General features: G+C 44.9%; 2 protein-coding genes and 1 non-coding gene across 5 annotated transcripts in view; 2 read left to right on the top strand and 1 right to left on the bottom strand.

Moving 5' to 3' along the window:
- Nucleotides 1–10,908, bottom strand: part of lrba (LPS-responsive vesicle trafficking, beach and anchor containing) — a 122,737-nt gene extending 111,829 nt beyond the window's left edge. For all 3 annotated transcript variants that reach the window (XM_028978133.1, XM_028978135.1, XM_028978134.1), the window contains exons 1-2: nt 10,721–10,908; nt 10,387–10,571 (exon numbers count right to left, since the gene is read on the bottom strand). In XM_028978133.1, the coding sequence (XP_028833966.1) occupies nt 10,387–10,569 (183 nt within the window). In that variant the 5' untranslated portion in view covers nt 10,570–10,571; nt 10,721–10,908. The remainder of the gene's footprint in view (nt 1–10,386; nt 10,572–10,720) is intronic.
- Nucleotides 10,909–12,396: 1,488 nt separating this feature from the next.
- On the top strand, nt 12,397–15,522 carry rps3a (ribosomal protein S3A). The gene is made up of 6 exons (XM_028977146.1): nt 12,397–12,502; nt 12,922–13,025; nt 13,245–13,432; nt 14,394–14,602; nt 15,156–15,265; nt 15,359–15,522. Exons 1-6 carry the CDS (start codon nt 12,441–12,443, stop codon nt 15,484–15,486), a joined length of 801 nt encoding a protein of 266 aa, XP_028832979.1. The 5' UTR covers nt 12,397–12,440; the 3' UTR covers nt 15,487–15,522.
- LOC114789394 (U1 spliceosomal RNA) lies at nt 13,625–13,789 on the top strand. The gene has a single exon (XR_003749658.1). It is a non-coding gene; the product is annotated as a U1 spliceosomal RNA (small nuclear RNA).
- Nucleotides 15,523–17,210: the final 1,688 nt, after the last annotated feature.

Raw genomic sequence — 17,210 nt, 5'->3', positions numbered from 1 at the left:
TGTGAGGGTCTTTCAAATGATTTGCTAAATTTGTCCTTTTTGCAAACAGGCTCGTCCACATGTTTTGGCTTTCCTCGTTCATCTGGTATCTGAAATACTTCCAATACTTCTAACCTTTTCTAGCAAGCTTGGTGCTACAGAAATAACATTGGAGCTGTATCGCCTGCTGCCATGTTTAAAGTGCGTTTAGTGGGTTGAAGATCTGAAATAATCTGATATTTAAGATGTGAGCAGGGTAGAGCAGCCCAGTAGTGGAGATGTTTCCTTGGGGATCAGATGGGCATCAAAACTCGTCTGAATGCAGCAGCGGTTCCTGTTCCTGGGCTGACCCGGGTACAGAGTAGGATGGGGGTCTGGGTTACAGCACACAATGTGGCTCAGCCTGCTTTCGGTTACAAGAGGCTTCTTCTCTTCCTCACAACCAGGCAGGATGTTCAATGTAAGCTGCGTCATCATGCTCCCAGAAGCCACTCAACGGGACTGAGCACGTAAATATTTCCTGTAAACCAGGTTTGTGTTCATGTCCATAGCCTAAAACCAGTGCAGATCAAAGTCGGACCCATACTGATGCTAAATGGGCCAAAGAACAGGACGTGGAGAGGGTTGGACAGGAAATAGCACAGATTAGATAAGAGTTGCAGGGGAACGACAGTGATGGTGCAGGGGAACTTCCAGTGGTGGTGGAGGATTTTCATTCAGACTGACAGAACAACTGAGACAGAACAACTGAGATGTGTAAAATATGGCAGTGTGCTGCACAGGATGTTGTAAGACAGCCTACAGCGGTGATGGCAGGTCCTCACACATCTATAAAGGGAATTCTGACACCTCAAACAACTTGAAAATGGCAGGATCTAATGATTTCTACCACAAAACTCTCACAAACACACAGTTACCTGCTAACCTTTATTACATTTTTGGCCTCACTCAAGCACTTTTCTTTCTCCGCCATTGATGCTCCCCTTGCATCCAGTCACCCAATCTCTTCCATGTTCCACATCAGCATGAACACAACCAGAATATCCCGGTGAAGAATCCAGGAGTCCTCACACTCGACAACAAAGCCCATTGTTGTGCTGCTCATTTTGGATCAGCTCCCCGCTCTCTGTGTTTCCTGTGATGGGGGGGGCGCGCGTGCTGAGAGTCGTCGCCACGGCTTCCTGCATCTCCATAGCTCTGAGGAGTCAGGGGACCGGCCCTGCTGGCAGTCCTGCAGTTGTTTCTATCACCCGCAAGTCACGTCTGCATCCTGCTGCCATCTTATAAACCCCCACACAGCCCCACGGCCATGCAGAGATGGTGCTACAAGGCCAATATAAAAGCATTTTGGGGGAAAAAGGGGTTTGTCCTGAGCGACTTCCAAAACATACACTTTATATATTAAGGGAAGGATTAATTTATCTGAATGACTCAGCAATGAAACGATAAGATAATTATTTACTGTTTTTTTTTCCTTTTGTCATAGCCAGAAAATTTAGGTGCTGCATCTTACCAGAAGTACAGAAAATAGAATAAAGGGCAGTGTAGGATGCAGTCTCACTCACTATCCATAACTGCTTATTCCTAATCAGCGTCGATGCAGCAGGACCCCATCCAGTGACATCGGGCACAGGGCAGGGACTCATCAAGGACATTGATGCCCACACACACACACACACACACACACCTACAGACAACATTGGCAGGAGGAAACCAGAGAAGCCGGAGGAAACCCGCATTTACATTTACAACATTTATCAGACGCCCTTATCCAGAGCGACTTACAATCTGTAGTTACAGGGATAGCCCCCCCTGGAGCAAGTGTCTTGCTCAGGGACACAATGGTAGTAGGTGGGACTTGAACCCAGGTCTTCTGGTTCACAGGCGAGTGTGTTACCCACTAAGCTACTACCACCTTTCTCCAACCGCACCAACACGGGGAGAGCATGTAAACTCCACACACAGCCGCAGGTGTGATGCCGTATGGCCTACACAGGACAAAGTGCAGGATTTCAGATGTACAGTGCAAATCATTAATATGTACACATCAACCAGATCAAACATGAGACATGAGTTAACATGACAAATTTACTGATTATACATTTCCAGGGAGATGGTCAGATAAATAAAAGTAAATGAATGATTTCCATTTCTAAGGAATTGACGGGAGTGAAACAATAATTTTCATTCAAAAGGCAGGCTGGTTAATAGGTTATGGTTATGATGTTATGCAGAGCACATGCATGATGTTATGGGCACTGATGAGTATAATAATGGCTGATAGATGTGACTTTACTTTTCAGGAGAGCGGAAATATAATTTGATGAAGGAATTAACACCTATTATTCCAAACCTTGGAGAGGATCATGTAATATATGTTATGTGTTCACCACAGACACAGCTAGATGTGGGACACGGGTCACAGTCTCCACATTCAGGGCAGAAGAGAACAGCTGATCTATGATACGCCAGGAGAGGAGGAGATACTTGCGGCTTTGTTTCCCTCAGTCACCTGACACTGAGCACACAGGTCAAGATATTCAGCCCCGAGTAGGGGCGCAGCTCCGGCTAAAAACGTGTTTACTGTTCAAACAAAAAAAAAGACGTGTCGAACCGGTCAGAACAATATTTAAACACAGACACGAATAACGTCGCCGCTTGGAAGAACACAAATCAGTAGCAGGACCTGACTGACTGAAAAGACCAATAATCAGGAAAATGTGCTATTTAACAAAGGATGTAGTTTGGAACTGGAACCCCACAGTGGTAGAAACATCTAACCCATGATTACATAAGAACAAAGCAATATCCTCACATCATGCTGGGAGTCAATACAGGTTGCAATGTCACTATAAAAATACAGTGCTCCGCCATGTATCCATGTAGATCTAAGGATGAAACATGAAGTACTCCAATATCTGGGGGAAAAAATGGTCCTGATAAGGTCTCGTCACCAAACTGGTGGCAAACTACCGTACCTGATCTTAACGCAGTCTCATAATATATATCATGTATCATGCAGTCATAATGTCACATCATTACATGGTGACTGTAACCTCATACAATAATAACACCACCACAACACAATGCATGCTTTTCAAATGACAAGAGGACTTTAGCGCATGAGTGAGGCGAGTCTGCAACAAACTGCCCGCTAACGGAGAGTCGGGGCAGTCATGGCTGTATACAGGCTCACCAGGCTGACCGGTCAGACAGCAAAAACAGGACACACTCGCTCACACGTGCAAACAGCGCAGGACCTCATGCACAGATGAGTAAAAGAAGCAGCCCTGGGTATTCACACATTCATGTCATCAGAAGGACCAATCCGACTGGAGTACACGCCTTTGTATTCCAGTCCCCGCACACAAGGTCCGAGCCGTGATTCGAACTCACAGGTGTGAGGCCAGATTTCCAAGCACCGCACCAACATGTGGGCAAAAACATGACTCTCAATCATTCACATATACACACTTCCTTCTTCCTTCAGAAAAGTGCTAATTATCAATTCAAAGCATTTCACTGCATATCATACAGTGTATGACTATGTATGTGATAAATAAAATTTGAATTTGAATTCATCAAGTAAAACTAATTAATCTCACGTTGTAATGAGTGAAACACAAATCAATTCTTAAAACTAAAGCTAGCTATGATGATGAGGGCCAGGAAGATAATCGGTTTCAGTTTTCTCAATAGTTCAGCTGATCAATTTATTTCATTTAATTGCCGCTGTGAAGCATGTGACAATGTACATTGTGCATTTAAATATTTTCATGTTGGATTTCACCTTTCTGCGTAAAAATGCACAATACACAGATGTAACTGCTGTAGCAAATTCTGGATGTGATGAAGGCATGAATCAAAGTTCTATCAGGAAAGGAGAGTGATGGACCAGATGGAGCAATGGACGTGATTGACTTGTTGATGGTGACAAACGGTCGCCTCCTCTTGACAGTCCCAGTGATGTTGTGGGAGCATTCAAGGAGACAGACACGAATCCCAGAATTTCTGACAGGAAGGGGGCCAAAGAAACGATATCAGCCCAGTTGAAGTTCTGATGAAACCACTAGTAACATGTGACGCAGGTATCATGCAGGGCGAAACCGAGGCTGTCAGGAATTCATCATGCTGGAGGAGAGCAGAGAGCAGTGTTTCCACGTCCTCTGCCCATTACTCCACTGCTCAGAGGCAATAAACTTCACAATTCAAACTTTGCATATAACTGAAGGGTAAAAAAAAATGTCTGATATTTAGCCCAGACAATGAAAATGTTGCTTGTTTAAAGTAAATTTGACCAGGTAAGCGGTTAAGGAAGCGGCCCCGTAATCAGAAGGTTGCCGGTTCAAATCCCGATCCGCTGAAGGTGCACATTTTGTTGTGTCACCGTGTGCTGTGCTGCGTATCACAATGACGATCACTTCACTTTCACTTCACTTGATATCTGGTTTTCTGGCCCAATAAGCCCTTGTGGACCATACGATTTCAGTTTTGTAATTCATTTGGAAATTGGTCCAGAAGAGTTCAGTGATTGGACAATGAAAATGGCGCTTACATTTTAACAGGCTCTGGTGCTTCTACCGCGGCCCCCGGAACAGCAGACATCCCCGTAGCATCAGAGCCTGTTAAACCGTAATCTCCAATGGGTGAAAGCCCTTCCTGTGAGTTAATGTCCAATCACTATTATGGCTCCACCCACTCATAGCTGGAGCTGAGCTGGAAGTGACGCAGACGCAGAAAAACACTCATACACAGATGCTTAATTCGGTAATTAAGCATTACTTTGGCCGGTTGAATGACTATTCAGACATGAAACTAAACATAGAAGTCACGCTGTTTACTGACACCGTTCTGTTCAAAAGTGAAAGTAAAATTCAAGCGAAGCTCATTGGAAGCTGCCCAGTCGCACTATGGCATATAACTCAACTAAGTAAATCACACGAATGCCAGCTGATAGCTCCGCCCCACCACACAACACATCTGTTACAAACCACAGTAAAACGACTGTAAAACTGTCTAATGAAAATGCTTTAGAACCCACTGAAAACAAACCAAGAACAGTACCATGGGATACCTGTACTGTTGCACCCCTAACACACACACACCCTGCTCATGTAAAGACAGTCTGCTATGAAAACGCTGGACCGTATCGACTATACTGATAGACCAGAAACAGAAAACTGATCAGTCGAGATGTTCTCTCGGTTGCCATGACGTTAGTCATTTACTCGAATGGTTCCTTTATAGGCAGCTGGGCATCTGAAAAATGGTTTTTCTGGTGCAGGAGGTGAGTGTTTGTCTACTGCCATTGTTAATTCGAAATGTAGACGTCTTTGTATGGTTTGTGTAATGTGTCAGAGTTCTTTTCCTCAAAAAAATGTATTAAGAAATATCTTCATCAACAAACATTTTTGACATGATAATGTGAGACATGTCAGAATTCATGTGATAACTAAAACAAAATATATTACATTGATGACTATCAAAAACTAAATATGGTTTACAACAATAACATTATATTAAAATGTTTAGTTGACAAAAACTAGATGAGATTTTATTTCCTCAGGTTATTACATTGTGGTTTCTGATCTCCCATCCAGTCAAACAGATGCAGTCACTTCCGCAATCACAGAATGAATTACATTTCAGGATGCTTCTGATGGATGAGCAGATGGCTGGGAGAAGGTGACAAAGCCATCTTTGGACGCACTTTCTTTAGAAAAGAAATCATAGCATCTTCCGTGTATGTAATGGATGTAGAGTATTCTTGAGACTATAAGGTAACAATAATATATATATATATATATATATATATATATATATATATATATATATATATATATATATATATATATATATATATATATATATATAGATAGATAGATAGATAGATAGATAGATAGATAGATAGATAGATAGATAGATAGATAGATAGATAGATAGATAGATAGATAGATAGATAGATAGATAGAGAGAGAGAGAGAGAGAGAGAGAGAGAGAGAGAGAGAGAGAGAGAGAGAGAGAGAGAGAAAAGAAGAACTTTAAATTATGAAATGGGACTAATGACAAGTTGAGGCAAAGACTAGACTAAAACTAAAATTAAAAGTTTCAGTTATCTGTTACTTGTTTTCGGTTGTAAAACGCGATGTCACCCTGAACTTCGTTGCCCTCCCCACCAGAACGAGCTCATCCAATTAGAGGATGATTGTAGGGTGTATTTAGAGATGGGGAATGGTCAGGAGAGGTGTGCTTACTTTAGCCCGGGTTGGTGCCAGACCTGGACGACTGCAGCTTGCTGTGCAGGCTGCTTATTTCCCCGTCTACCGGCAGTTTTAGGATTTGTATCAGGCGCTGATCACCGTCTATCGCTGCAGTTGGCTGTGAGGCTGCTTATTTTATCCTCCACATCAGTGATGCCAAATGATGGCCGATTTGGTTCTTATTTCTCTGTCTTTTCTTTGTATTTGTGAGCACCTTTAAACACTCTAAATAAGCTGGCACTTTTGACTTATTTTGTTGGACGGCATTAACATTTTTTTGGAGGGGAGGTGAATTTCAAATGTAAAAACACAGAAAAACATCAGCTGCTAACCAACAGCGCATGATTTTTTAGAAACCATGCAAACTGAACCTTTAATCGTAGATCTGGAGAAAAATGCTCTATGCTGAAATGGTGAAATCGGAAAAACCATTAACCCCAGTATAAGAGCTTCAAGAGGCACCTGTCCCCACCGTCTCCATGGCAATGGACACGGTGACAAGCTTGTTTGCTCACTTTGTTTAAACCTTAAACACGCGCATGGATTTAAAAAAAAAAAAAAAAAGCCACCCTGACAAATGATTTCCATATTAACCGACAATAAGCAGAAGACTGCCTGAAGCTTGGGGCTTCACAAAACCATGACATTAAACCAGCTCTTCTTCATCACTGTACCAGGAATAAAAATCCCTCTTTTCTCCTCAGCCTAATCAGAAAAATAATGTACAACAATCGAATCAGATCAGCTCGGCTCCACCTTCCCCATCGTTGATTATTGCGGCCTGTGTCGTGGGAACCACAACCTCAGACACACCAAAACAGTAACCTCTCAGCAGGGAAGCTACGTTCTCCATCGCTATAATCAATACTCGTCCGGTTCAATAACCTGGCATCCGCAGCGTCAGGTTACTCGGTCACTCAACACACTACGCTGTGCTTTCAATGTCTGAAAATGCATTGATTTTATTGATGTTCAAATGAAGAAAGGATGAAAGACAATAACAGCTATGGACCTAATCCTCCAATCTAATCCGGTTTTGACGCTTGAACCTGTCATAAAATGTTGGTACCAGATTTTATGATGTCCATGACTAGTCACACAGCAGGTCCATATAGAGATGTCACCAGCACCACCAACACCTTGTATTGCCAAGACTCTGGAAACAACTTTTTTTTTTTTTTTTTAATAAGAGTACCACCCACTATCAGCCACAGCACAAGGTCCACCAGGAAAGACCTGAGCAAACGTAAGCAATCATAAACACAGCAGACCATATCAGAGACTCTTCAGAAGCACCGGACTCATGACTAAAAGTTGTTCAGGTTTAAGTACATGAGTATTTTACTGCCGTTGGTAAGGAAAGAAACTCTACCCACCAGGGAACTGTCCCTGTAACAACCAGTTGTATGTCACTCTGCATTGTATGTAGCCTGCGGTAGCAGCCTAGCGAGTGAAACAGAAGACCATAAAATCACAGGGTCAAACCCCACTTACTGCCATTGTGTCCCTGAGCAAGACACTTAACCCTGAGTGTCTCCGGGGGGGGGGACTGTCCCTGTAACTACTACAAGTCGCTCTGGATAAGGGCGTCTGATAAAAGCCGTAAATGTAAATGTTGTATATGCAAATGTAAATGACTGGAACTCCCAGGATATTTATTCACTGATTCGGATTCCTTATAAATATTAGGAAACACATGGAGAGACAGAAAAAGACTAAATGACAAAAAGTGCACAAGTGAAATCTACGATAATCAGGGCTAGGACTCATGATGACGAAGCAGCTATTGGAAAAACATATTCAGTTGCTTCAGAGAATGACCTTCATGTGACTTAATGACACTTGACTCTGGTAAAGTCTGCAAAAGAGGAGTGGCCAAAGTAGAGCTGAAAAACCTCCTTGTGTGTGACCCTCCAGAAAGACTCCAGCATTCACCAAGATTTTTAATAATATTTCAATTCAGATTTAAAAATGTTTTCCCTTGACAACTTTTGGGTTAGGAGTAGTTTTTAATCATGTAAAATGTGGTAAGATCAGAACAAGATCATCAGAGGACACTTTTAGTTTAAATGTCCCCTGAAATTAAATGTTTTTTTTTTTTTTGCTTTTATATCGGTCTTAGTGGTCCCCAATACTGTATCCGGAGTCTCTTTCCGAAGTTCAGCCGTGGTGCAGAATTACAGCCACAATGAGATTTCCCCAGGACGCACCGATTTGGTGTCTGCAGCTTTAAATGCTAATGAGGAGGAGAGAGGCGGGACGAGGAGGAAAGTGGCCTGTAGAAGCTGAGCGGGCATTCTCGGAAATTACGTCAACACAGGAGCAGCTGAAGGTAGGAAGAGGAGGAGGAGGAGGAGTGTGCTGAACAGCGAAGATGAATGAAACAGATTCTGCTGATCACATTTTTGTTCTACTGAACAATCTGCAAGTTGAAATGCCAGCTATGAAACTACTTATTAAAATTTGCACACATTACGCTATTACATGTATCTTATATTGTCAATTACCCTGGTTGGAAAAAAAAACAACACACTTTAAAATGCACTTCTTGTCAGGAGATGATCCCAGTGGATTAAACAGATCGTGCGGAGGTCACGTAAAATGTTATAGGAAATAAAGCGGTCACGTACTGTATAATGAACAAAGGTACTCTGTACAAGCCACCTGCATGTTTAACATGTGCAGGTATGATGCATTTAAACAGATCAGACACAGTTACGCTAAATTATTTTTAAAAAGTACCACACAGGCTTCTAAAAACCTATTTGTATGTTTTTGCCTGGTGATGTATCACAGAACTGACAAAAGACCTATTGATTAAAAGTGTTTATGCATGGATGTAACCGGAGTTTCTTAAACTGAAATTAATTAAATTCTTAAATAATACTCTTTGGAATGAAACTAGGCCTATAAAGACAAATTCAGGTCAAAAATCTCAAAGTAACACACAATGGGGATCTTAGCTTTGCCACTATTTTATTTAATTCACCTTCACTCTAATTTCACAAAATGTATAACTTTTAATCCGTTTCATTGACTTTTCTCATGTTCTAATGTAGGGGAGTGTATTGGCAAGGACCTCACGATACGATACCAATCACAATACGATTATATCACGATATATTGTGCTAATGTACATATGGCGATATTCTACAGTTCACTGGAAATGTAAAAGCAGGGCTGAAATACAAGATGCTGTGATCGGTCTGTCATGTTATTTCACTTTGCCTGAAATGCCAAGCAGTTATTCAAAGTACAGCGCCACCTACAGGAGTGGAGGTTGTACGCACACGCCGACTCTCGTCTCTCTGCCGACCTCACTAAAGACAGACTAAATGTGTATACAGGAATATCGATATTTCATGGCCCTGTATCGATACAATATCACCAGGAAAAATATTGCGTTATATTGTTATATCAATATTTTCCAGCACCCCGATTCTACTGCATTGTTTTCAAAAAAACATTATTTTTTCATATTTGTATACTTGTATTTTTTTTTTTTTTTTAATTTATTACCACTGCTCCAATCCAACAAACAAACACCTCAACACATCATGAAGCCGGTGAAATTATGATCAACGCGTCCTCTCCAGAGAGAAGGGTGGTAGTAGCCTAGTGGGTAACACACCCGCCTATGAACCAGAAGACCAAGGTTCCAACCCCACTTATTGCCATTGTGTCCCTGAGCAAGACAGGGGGGGGACTGTCCCTGTAACTACTGATTGTAAGTCGCTCTGGATAAGGGTGTCTGATAAATGCTGTCAAATGTAAATGAGAATAAGCACGAAGCAGCAAGACGTGAAGGGTCTCCACGCCATGGCCACCACAGTGACAAAGTGACCTGGCAGGTCGGCCTTCCTGCTCGGGCCCCGCCCGCTCTTCTCTCACTCCCTCACCGCCTCTCATTCATTCTGACAAGCGTCGCCTCGCCACACGCCACACTTCCCACCAGCCGCAAGGTCACAGACGTGACCCCGGCGTGCCAACTTCGCCGGAGACATAACTGCCACTGGTGTCACCTGGCAGGTGACGGGGCCACTAGTGACCTCGGCCCCGCACCCCCGCGTCTCTCAGGCTCCTGTTCATTGTACAGCGACGCTGTGGGGTTTTGCGTAGAGTCGCGCAAAGCCCCTAATCTGCTTACCAGGTTGAGAACCGTCTCCACGATGTCCCGGTTGGAAACTTCCCCAACTTCCACCAGGCCCGCCAGCACGGCGAATTTCATGCGCATCCCGCGTATGGGGACGCCGGGAGCGGGGGGCGCCGTTGCCATTTTGTCGCCGGTGTCACCTGTCCGGGCGGGGGACGGCGCGTCCGCGCTGGCCATGGCTGCAGGGGAGGGGGGGAGAGACAGAGAGAGAGAGACAGATGGCGGTCACAGGTAACGCACCTGTTCGGCTGGCTATCCGCTTTCAGCCCTCTCCTTCCCCATCCACAGGCGGCCGGCAGGAAACTCGGCCGGCGGCCGGGAAACTTACCGCGGCGGCGGCGCGCAGGGAACTTGCGAGCGCGGCTCGGGTAAACGTCGGCGGGCAGCTGTCCGCGCGTCGCCGCGGCGTCCTCCCTCCGCACAGGCGTCCGCTGGGTCCGGGCGTCGCTGTTAGGGCTCCCGCGGCGTCATCTCTTCCTGATTCACCTCCCCGCAGCTCCTCTCCGCCATGACAGTGCCGGCGCATGCGCAGTCCCCGCCCGCTGCCGGCGCCGCGCGGCTCAGGTGTGTCGCAGGTGGCCGCCATGGATGACAGAAGGTGGCCTCTGCGTTCAGCCCGTCAACCTTGTTCGGCGGTGGAAGGCCAGTGGAGGGGTGTGTGGGGGACCACCATGTTTCCTGTCCGTGGTCCGAGACTAAAAGCACGTCTGAATATCCAGGACTAGCCTTAATCTCCGAACAGGAAACCGACCATTTATGTTTCAATCCCGGAACAAGGCAGACATTTACATTTACATTTACAGCATTTATCAGACGCCCTTATCCAGAACTAGTTACAGTAAGTAGTGACAGGGACAGTCCCCCCCTGGAGCAACTTAGGGTTAAGTGTCTTGCTCAGGGACACAATCGCAGTAAGTGGGATTTGAACCTGGGTCTTCTGGTTCATAGGCGAGTGTGTTACCCACTACCAGACCGGGTGGAAAAGAATGCATGGGGCATTTGCATCCTGGTAGAGCGAGCAGGGGGCAGATGTGTGGACATCTGCCGAGGTCTGGACACTGAAGTGGCATGACAGCTCGAGCGGCCCACTGGACGGTCGCTAATGTAGAGTTCACACACAAGTGAATCAACAGGGCAGCCTGTTTCCCTTGGATATGGACGTTAAGTGGGACAAGAGTTTTTTTAAGGGCTTCAATCAGCTCTTGTGCTGTTTGGTGTCTACAGAGTGATTTTTATCGGTCGGTGGGTCCTGGGAGGCTGAAAACTCCATCACGTAACCCACACGCCACGTCAAGAGAGACTGGAAATAACACATAATAAAAACCACATTAATAAAAAATTATATATATATATATATATATATATATATATATATATAAAATCAGCAGACTGTGCTGGCATCAAGATCAGCATCAAGACGGAGCCTCAAAAAGAACCAACCCCGGGCAGATCTCTCCCCTTTCCGCTCGTCTCCCTCACTGCATCTGTTACTGAATGTAGAGCTCTGTAATGAGGGGAGAGTGTGTGACTGCAGTCACATTTCGCCTCTGGGGCATTTACCCTTGAGGGTAAATAAGATGCGTAGTAACCGCTGTCATGCCACGTGGATGCTGGCAACTGATCCCCTTTATTACTGAATAATGTGTGAATGCACTTACCTTGTTTCATGTGACCTTTTAAATTAAATGTGTACACCAGAGGGAATGTGCTGAATGACATCTCATTCCAATCTAATTTTGAAGTTTTATTTATGTACTAATAAAACTACTCTACAATTGCCATAGGATATAAGTGGATGTAAGTTAAAAAAATTGCATTTTGAATAGGCAATGACAACTTTCTAATTAACAAATGAATACCATTGGCTTTTTTAATTGCAACGGAAATAATAATAACACGACTTATAGGAAGGCAACGTGACGTCACTGCTCCACGAGGGGGCACCACGGCGCCTAGTCGGAAATATCGCGAGGTTTCGCTGCTCCCGCTCTCGTCTTAATTCTCGCGTGGCTTCCCCCCTCCTTCCTCTTTCGCTCCCTGTGTTCGACATGGCAGTCGGCAAGAATAAGAGACTGACCAAAGGTGGCAAGAAAGGTGCCAAGAAGAAGATGTGAGTGGTTTAATTCGGCCCGCGGCGACGGAGGACGCTCTCCTCCGTGCATATAGTGGGGATTTAGGCTGAATATGCCGACGATTACTTAGATGTTAACCGGATTCTGTTGGCTAGTCGCGTAGGGGCGCTTCGATAGCTGCTCGCGGTTTTTGTAAAGTCGGGGCGGCTTTTATTTCTCCGTGGACTCGGGCGGAGATCCACGCAGGAGCCGGGCCTGCACCGTGAACCCTACGTGCTTGTGCGGATTATTCCTCCTCTGCTCCCCTAAATCCCGGTTTTCCTAGAATGTCTATATCTTTACGCGCCGGGGCCGAGTTAATGGCTGACCTCAGGACAGCTGTAGTGTTTTAATTAGCCTTCCGAATGACATACGAAAGTCTCTTTTGATGTGTGTTTTTCCTCTTTCTTTTTCGTAGCGTCGACCCCTTCTCCAAGAAGGATTGGTATGATGTCAAGGCGCCGGCCATGTTCAACATTCGCAACCTGGGCAAGACTTTAGTCACCAGGACTCAGGGAACCAGTAAGATCTTCCTTCGTCCCCATCTTTTTATTGTTACTGCCTGTGTCGAGGATGAGTAATGGTTTTAGTATAGTGGTTGTAGTTGCATTGTGCCCTAAGTTGCTCCAGGGTGGACTGTCCCTGTGTCACTGCTAAGTGCTGTAAATGTAAAATGGCAGCAGTCTTTTAATCCAAATAAAAGGTAACTGTCGTTTCTTTGAACTTTAACGTCCTCTGCAGGGATCGCCTCTGATGGGCTGAAGGGTCGCGTGTTCGAGGTGAGTCTTGCGGACCTGCAGAACGACGAGGTCGCCTTCCGCAAGTTCAAGCTCATCACCGAGGATGTGCAGGGAAAGAACTGCCTGACCAACTTCCACGGGATGGACCTGACCCGCGATAAGATGTGCTCCATGGTGAAGAAGTGGCAGGTAAGGCCGTAGAACCTCCGCCAATTACCCCGGTAATGGGCAATATGTTTGACCCTGATAATGGTGCATCATTGAGTTGTAAACCAAAAACATACAAGTATTTATTTGCGCATGTTGATCATTTTAAAAGTTTAATGTTTAAAGTTTTGGTAACAGATCATAATCTGATTACAGATTACTGTACATAACAGATTACTTACCTGCCAAGGGAGATACCGTGATCAAGAAGGCGGTTCACCCAGGGCGAGGCTCAGCCATTGCACTTTGGCTGTGCTGACCCCTGCGAATTCCCCAAATGTGGGAAATCACGACTTCATAATTTCTGGTAGTGGGGGACTGCGTTTGCGCTCTCCCCTGATATTTTTGGGGGCAGCGGTTGCCTAGCGGTTAAGGAAGTGGCCTCGTAATCAGAAGGTTGCCGCTTCGAATCTCGATTCGCCACTGAGCAAAAGCACCGTCCCCACACACTGCTCCCCGGGCGCCTGTCATGGCTGCCCACTGCTCACTCAGGGTGATTGGTTAAATGCAGAGGACAAATTTCACTGATGTCGTGTGAGCGTTGAGCTGAGAACTCACAGGTCCAGAATACTGGAATTTGCTTTTTGGCAGTCCCTCTGCATTTTGGTTTGGCGAAAGTACCAAAGTGAAATTGGCCTGATCACATCTCCACACATTACCTTATTCTTGACTCTTCAGCTTTTGTATGTCAGCCGTTTTTATAGTCAACTGCGGCAGGGTTCGAATGCATGGCAGAAAATTGCCACGGTTGCCAATTCTGCATTCGAAAAGACATTCCATAAGTGTGTGCGAGTTGTAAAGAGTTCGGTGCAGGGGTACAGGAGCCTTCTTGGTCTCGGGGTGGAGATCTTTTCTCTTCAGTTTGTGTAATCCGGTGAAAGCATTGCGGTGTCTTTATTAATTGGTTTTGACGTTGCGTTTCTGAACCCGTTTCCTCCTGTAGACCATGATCGAGGCACATGTGGATGTGAAGACCACCGATGGGTACCTGCTCCGGCTCTTCTGTGTGGGCTTCACCAAGAAGCGCACAAACCAGATCAGGAAGACATCGTACGCCCAGCACCAGCAGGTCCGTCAGATTCGCAAGAAGATGATGGAGATCATGACCCGTGAGGTTCAGACCAATGACCTGAAGGAGGTGGTCAACAAGCTGTAAGTCTGAAGTTGTGTTTGAGCGTCTGGGTCCTGGGCCATGTAACAGAAAACCCTGTACTTCATCCACCATCCTGCAGGTTTTATAATCATAAAGAAGCGGACTGTGTGGTCAAATCCCGTAATGCCAAGGTGCCACTGAGGTCCCCTTGACCCCCACACAATGCACACTAATGGTGATTGGTTAAATGCAGAGGACTTGTGCTGTGCTACACTGTGTTTCACTTCTTCATCTAATGTTTCATTGTGCTACACCTTTGAAAGTGAAGTGATTTGTCATTGTGAAAGACTGCAGCTCGGCACACGGTGACACAACGAGTCCTCTGCATTTTACCCATCACCCATGGCGAGCAGTGGGCAGCCATGACAGGAGCCCGGGGAGCAGTGTGTGGGGACGGTGCTCTGCTCAGTGGCCCCTTGGCGACTAGGCCACCACTGACTTGCCTGGCTGCTTCATGGGTCTTGTGGCCATTAGAATTTAACCTAACGTGCCTATGTGATTTTCTTATGAAATGATCTCTTTGTCTGAAATTTGCGACCTCTGTCCTTACAGGATCCCTGACAGCGTCGGCAAGGACATTGAGAAGGCTTGCCAGTCCATTTACCCCCTGCATGATGTCTATGTCAGGAAGGTCAAGATGTTGAAGAAGCCCAAGTTTGAATGTGAGTTGATGTTCCCTGCTGAGTCTTATGTTGGTTTAAATTTTTCAGTGTTTGGTCATTTCCAGTTTTCATCTCCCTCTGGTCTGTCTGCAGTGGGCAAACTGATGGAGCTGCATGGTGAGGGAGGTACCAGTGCTGCCGCGAAGCCCACTGGAGATGATACTGGAGCAAAGGTGGAGCGTGCTGATGGCTATGAGCCTCCCATCCAGGAGACTGTCTGAGCTCTCACCCTTTTCCAAATAAAGATGTAAATTTGAGATCTTGTGTGCGTTTTTCTTTCCCTGAACTTTGGGTTCTAGCAGGAAGTCCTGCTTAAACTTTTAAACTGTTCTGTTAAGATCCTCAGAACAAACCTGTTTTCGTGATAATGTGGGGTCCAATAGAAATGTTCTAAATTAACCTGTTTTTCACGTACTTTTTAAAGTACGATAAGCTGATTATTAAAGTGAATTTTCGTAAATAGTTGCATTAATAAAGCGTCATGTTATCATAGTTCAAATGATAACAAACATAATTCTGTTTTTGACTGTCCTCAACATCTGCATACTTCGATTAAAGACTTGATTATCATTGGACGTACACAGTATGAGATTGTGGTCCTGCAAAATGCCATCCAATATATAGGAAATAGAGCAATAGAAAATGAGGGTAATATAATAATAAAGAATTTAAAGAATATTTAGATTAACTTGTAACTTTCCTATTGTCGAACTTGTGTACAGAATCTACAGCAGTGAATAAAAAGATTGTATTCATTGTTGGGGTCCTAGTAAACCGGAATTGATCTCTTCATCGACGGTAACTTGAAAAAACGTTGTAAGTCGCTCTGGATAAGGGCGTCTGCCAAATGCCGTAAATGTAAAATAAAGATACATATAATACAAAATACATACAGTACAGGCCAAAAGTTTGGACACACCTTCTCATTCAATGTGTTTTTTTTTCATGACCATTTACGTTGGTAGATTCTCACTGAAGGCATCAAAACTATGAATGAACACATGTGGCGTTATGTACTTAACAAAAAAAGGTGAAATAACTGAAAACATGTTTTATATTCTAGTTTCTTCAAAATAGCCGCCCTTTACTCCGATTACTGCTTTGTACGCTCTCGATGACCTTCAAGAGGTCATCACCTGAAATGGTTTTCAAACAGTCTTGAAGGAGTTCCCAGAGGTGTTTAGCACTTGTTGGCCCCTTTGCTTTCACTCTGCGGTCCCAACTCACCCCAAACCATCTCGACTGGGTTCAGTTCCGGTGACTGTGGAGGCCAGGTCTCCACTTTTTGTTAAGTACACAACCGAAACCGAGGGCAGCATCTGAAACACCCCATGTCCCAGGTGTGGGTAGGCTCTTGTGATGCGGCTGTCCTTCTTGGGACAGCGGGTGTTGTAGAGGTCTTTTAGGGAAGGATGGGCATGACCAATGATTTTCCCTGCAGTGTTGACCTTCTGTAGTGACTTCTTGCCTGCCACCATGCATCCCAAGTACAGAGATGCACACTGTGTGGAAGGCATCTTCAGTCGATCTGATAGCTCTGTATGGGTCAGGGCCAGACAAATGTCGGAGAGAGGTAGGATGAGATGTGGTTCTTCCAAAACACTTCATCATGACAGATATCACTGCAACTGCTTGGTAGTTGTTGAGTCTGCTGGTGGTGGTGTGTTTGGCCAGTGGGATGGCATGGTGGAATAGAGGACTGGGATAATGACACGTTGAAAACCCTGGTGGCAGGACCGGACAGCTGGTCAGTCACCCTGTTTAGTCCAGCAGCCATTGAAGGGTTTACTGCCCTCAGCTCCATGCTCCTGCATTGGTGTTTAGCCACCTTGTTTGAGCACATGCAGCAGGATAGTTCTCTTAAAAAACCCTCACATCACCCCCATTGCGCCAAAGTACATAAAGAAAATAAGCATTTGAAATTGCAAAACTTTCAGGGCTGCTG

The sequence above is a fragment of the Denticeps clupeoides genome, chromosome 4, assembly GCF_900700375.1.
Source record: "Denticeps clupeoides chromosome 4, fDenClu1.1, whole genome shotgun sequence".
In the NCBI taxonomy this organism is placed as follows: Eukaryota; Metazoa; Chordata; class Actinopteri; order Clupeiformes; family Denticipitidae; genus Denticeps; species Denticeps clupeoides.
The sequence above is the reverse complement of the archived record's forward strand: the minus strand, read 5'-3'. Positions and strand labels throughout refer to the sequence as shown.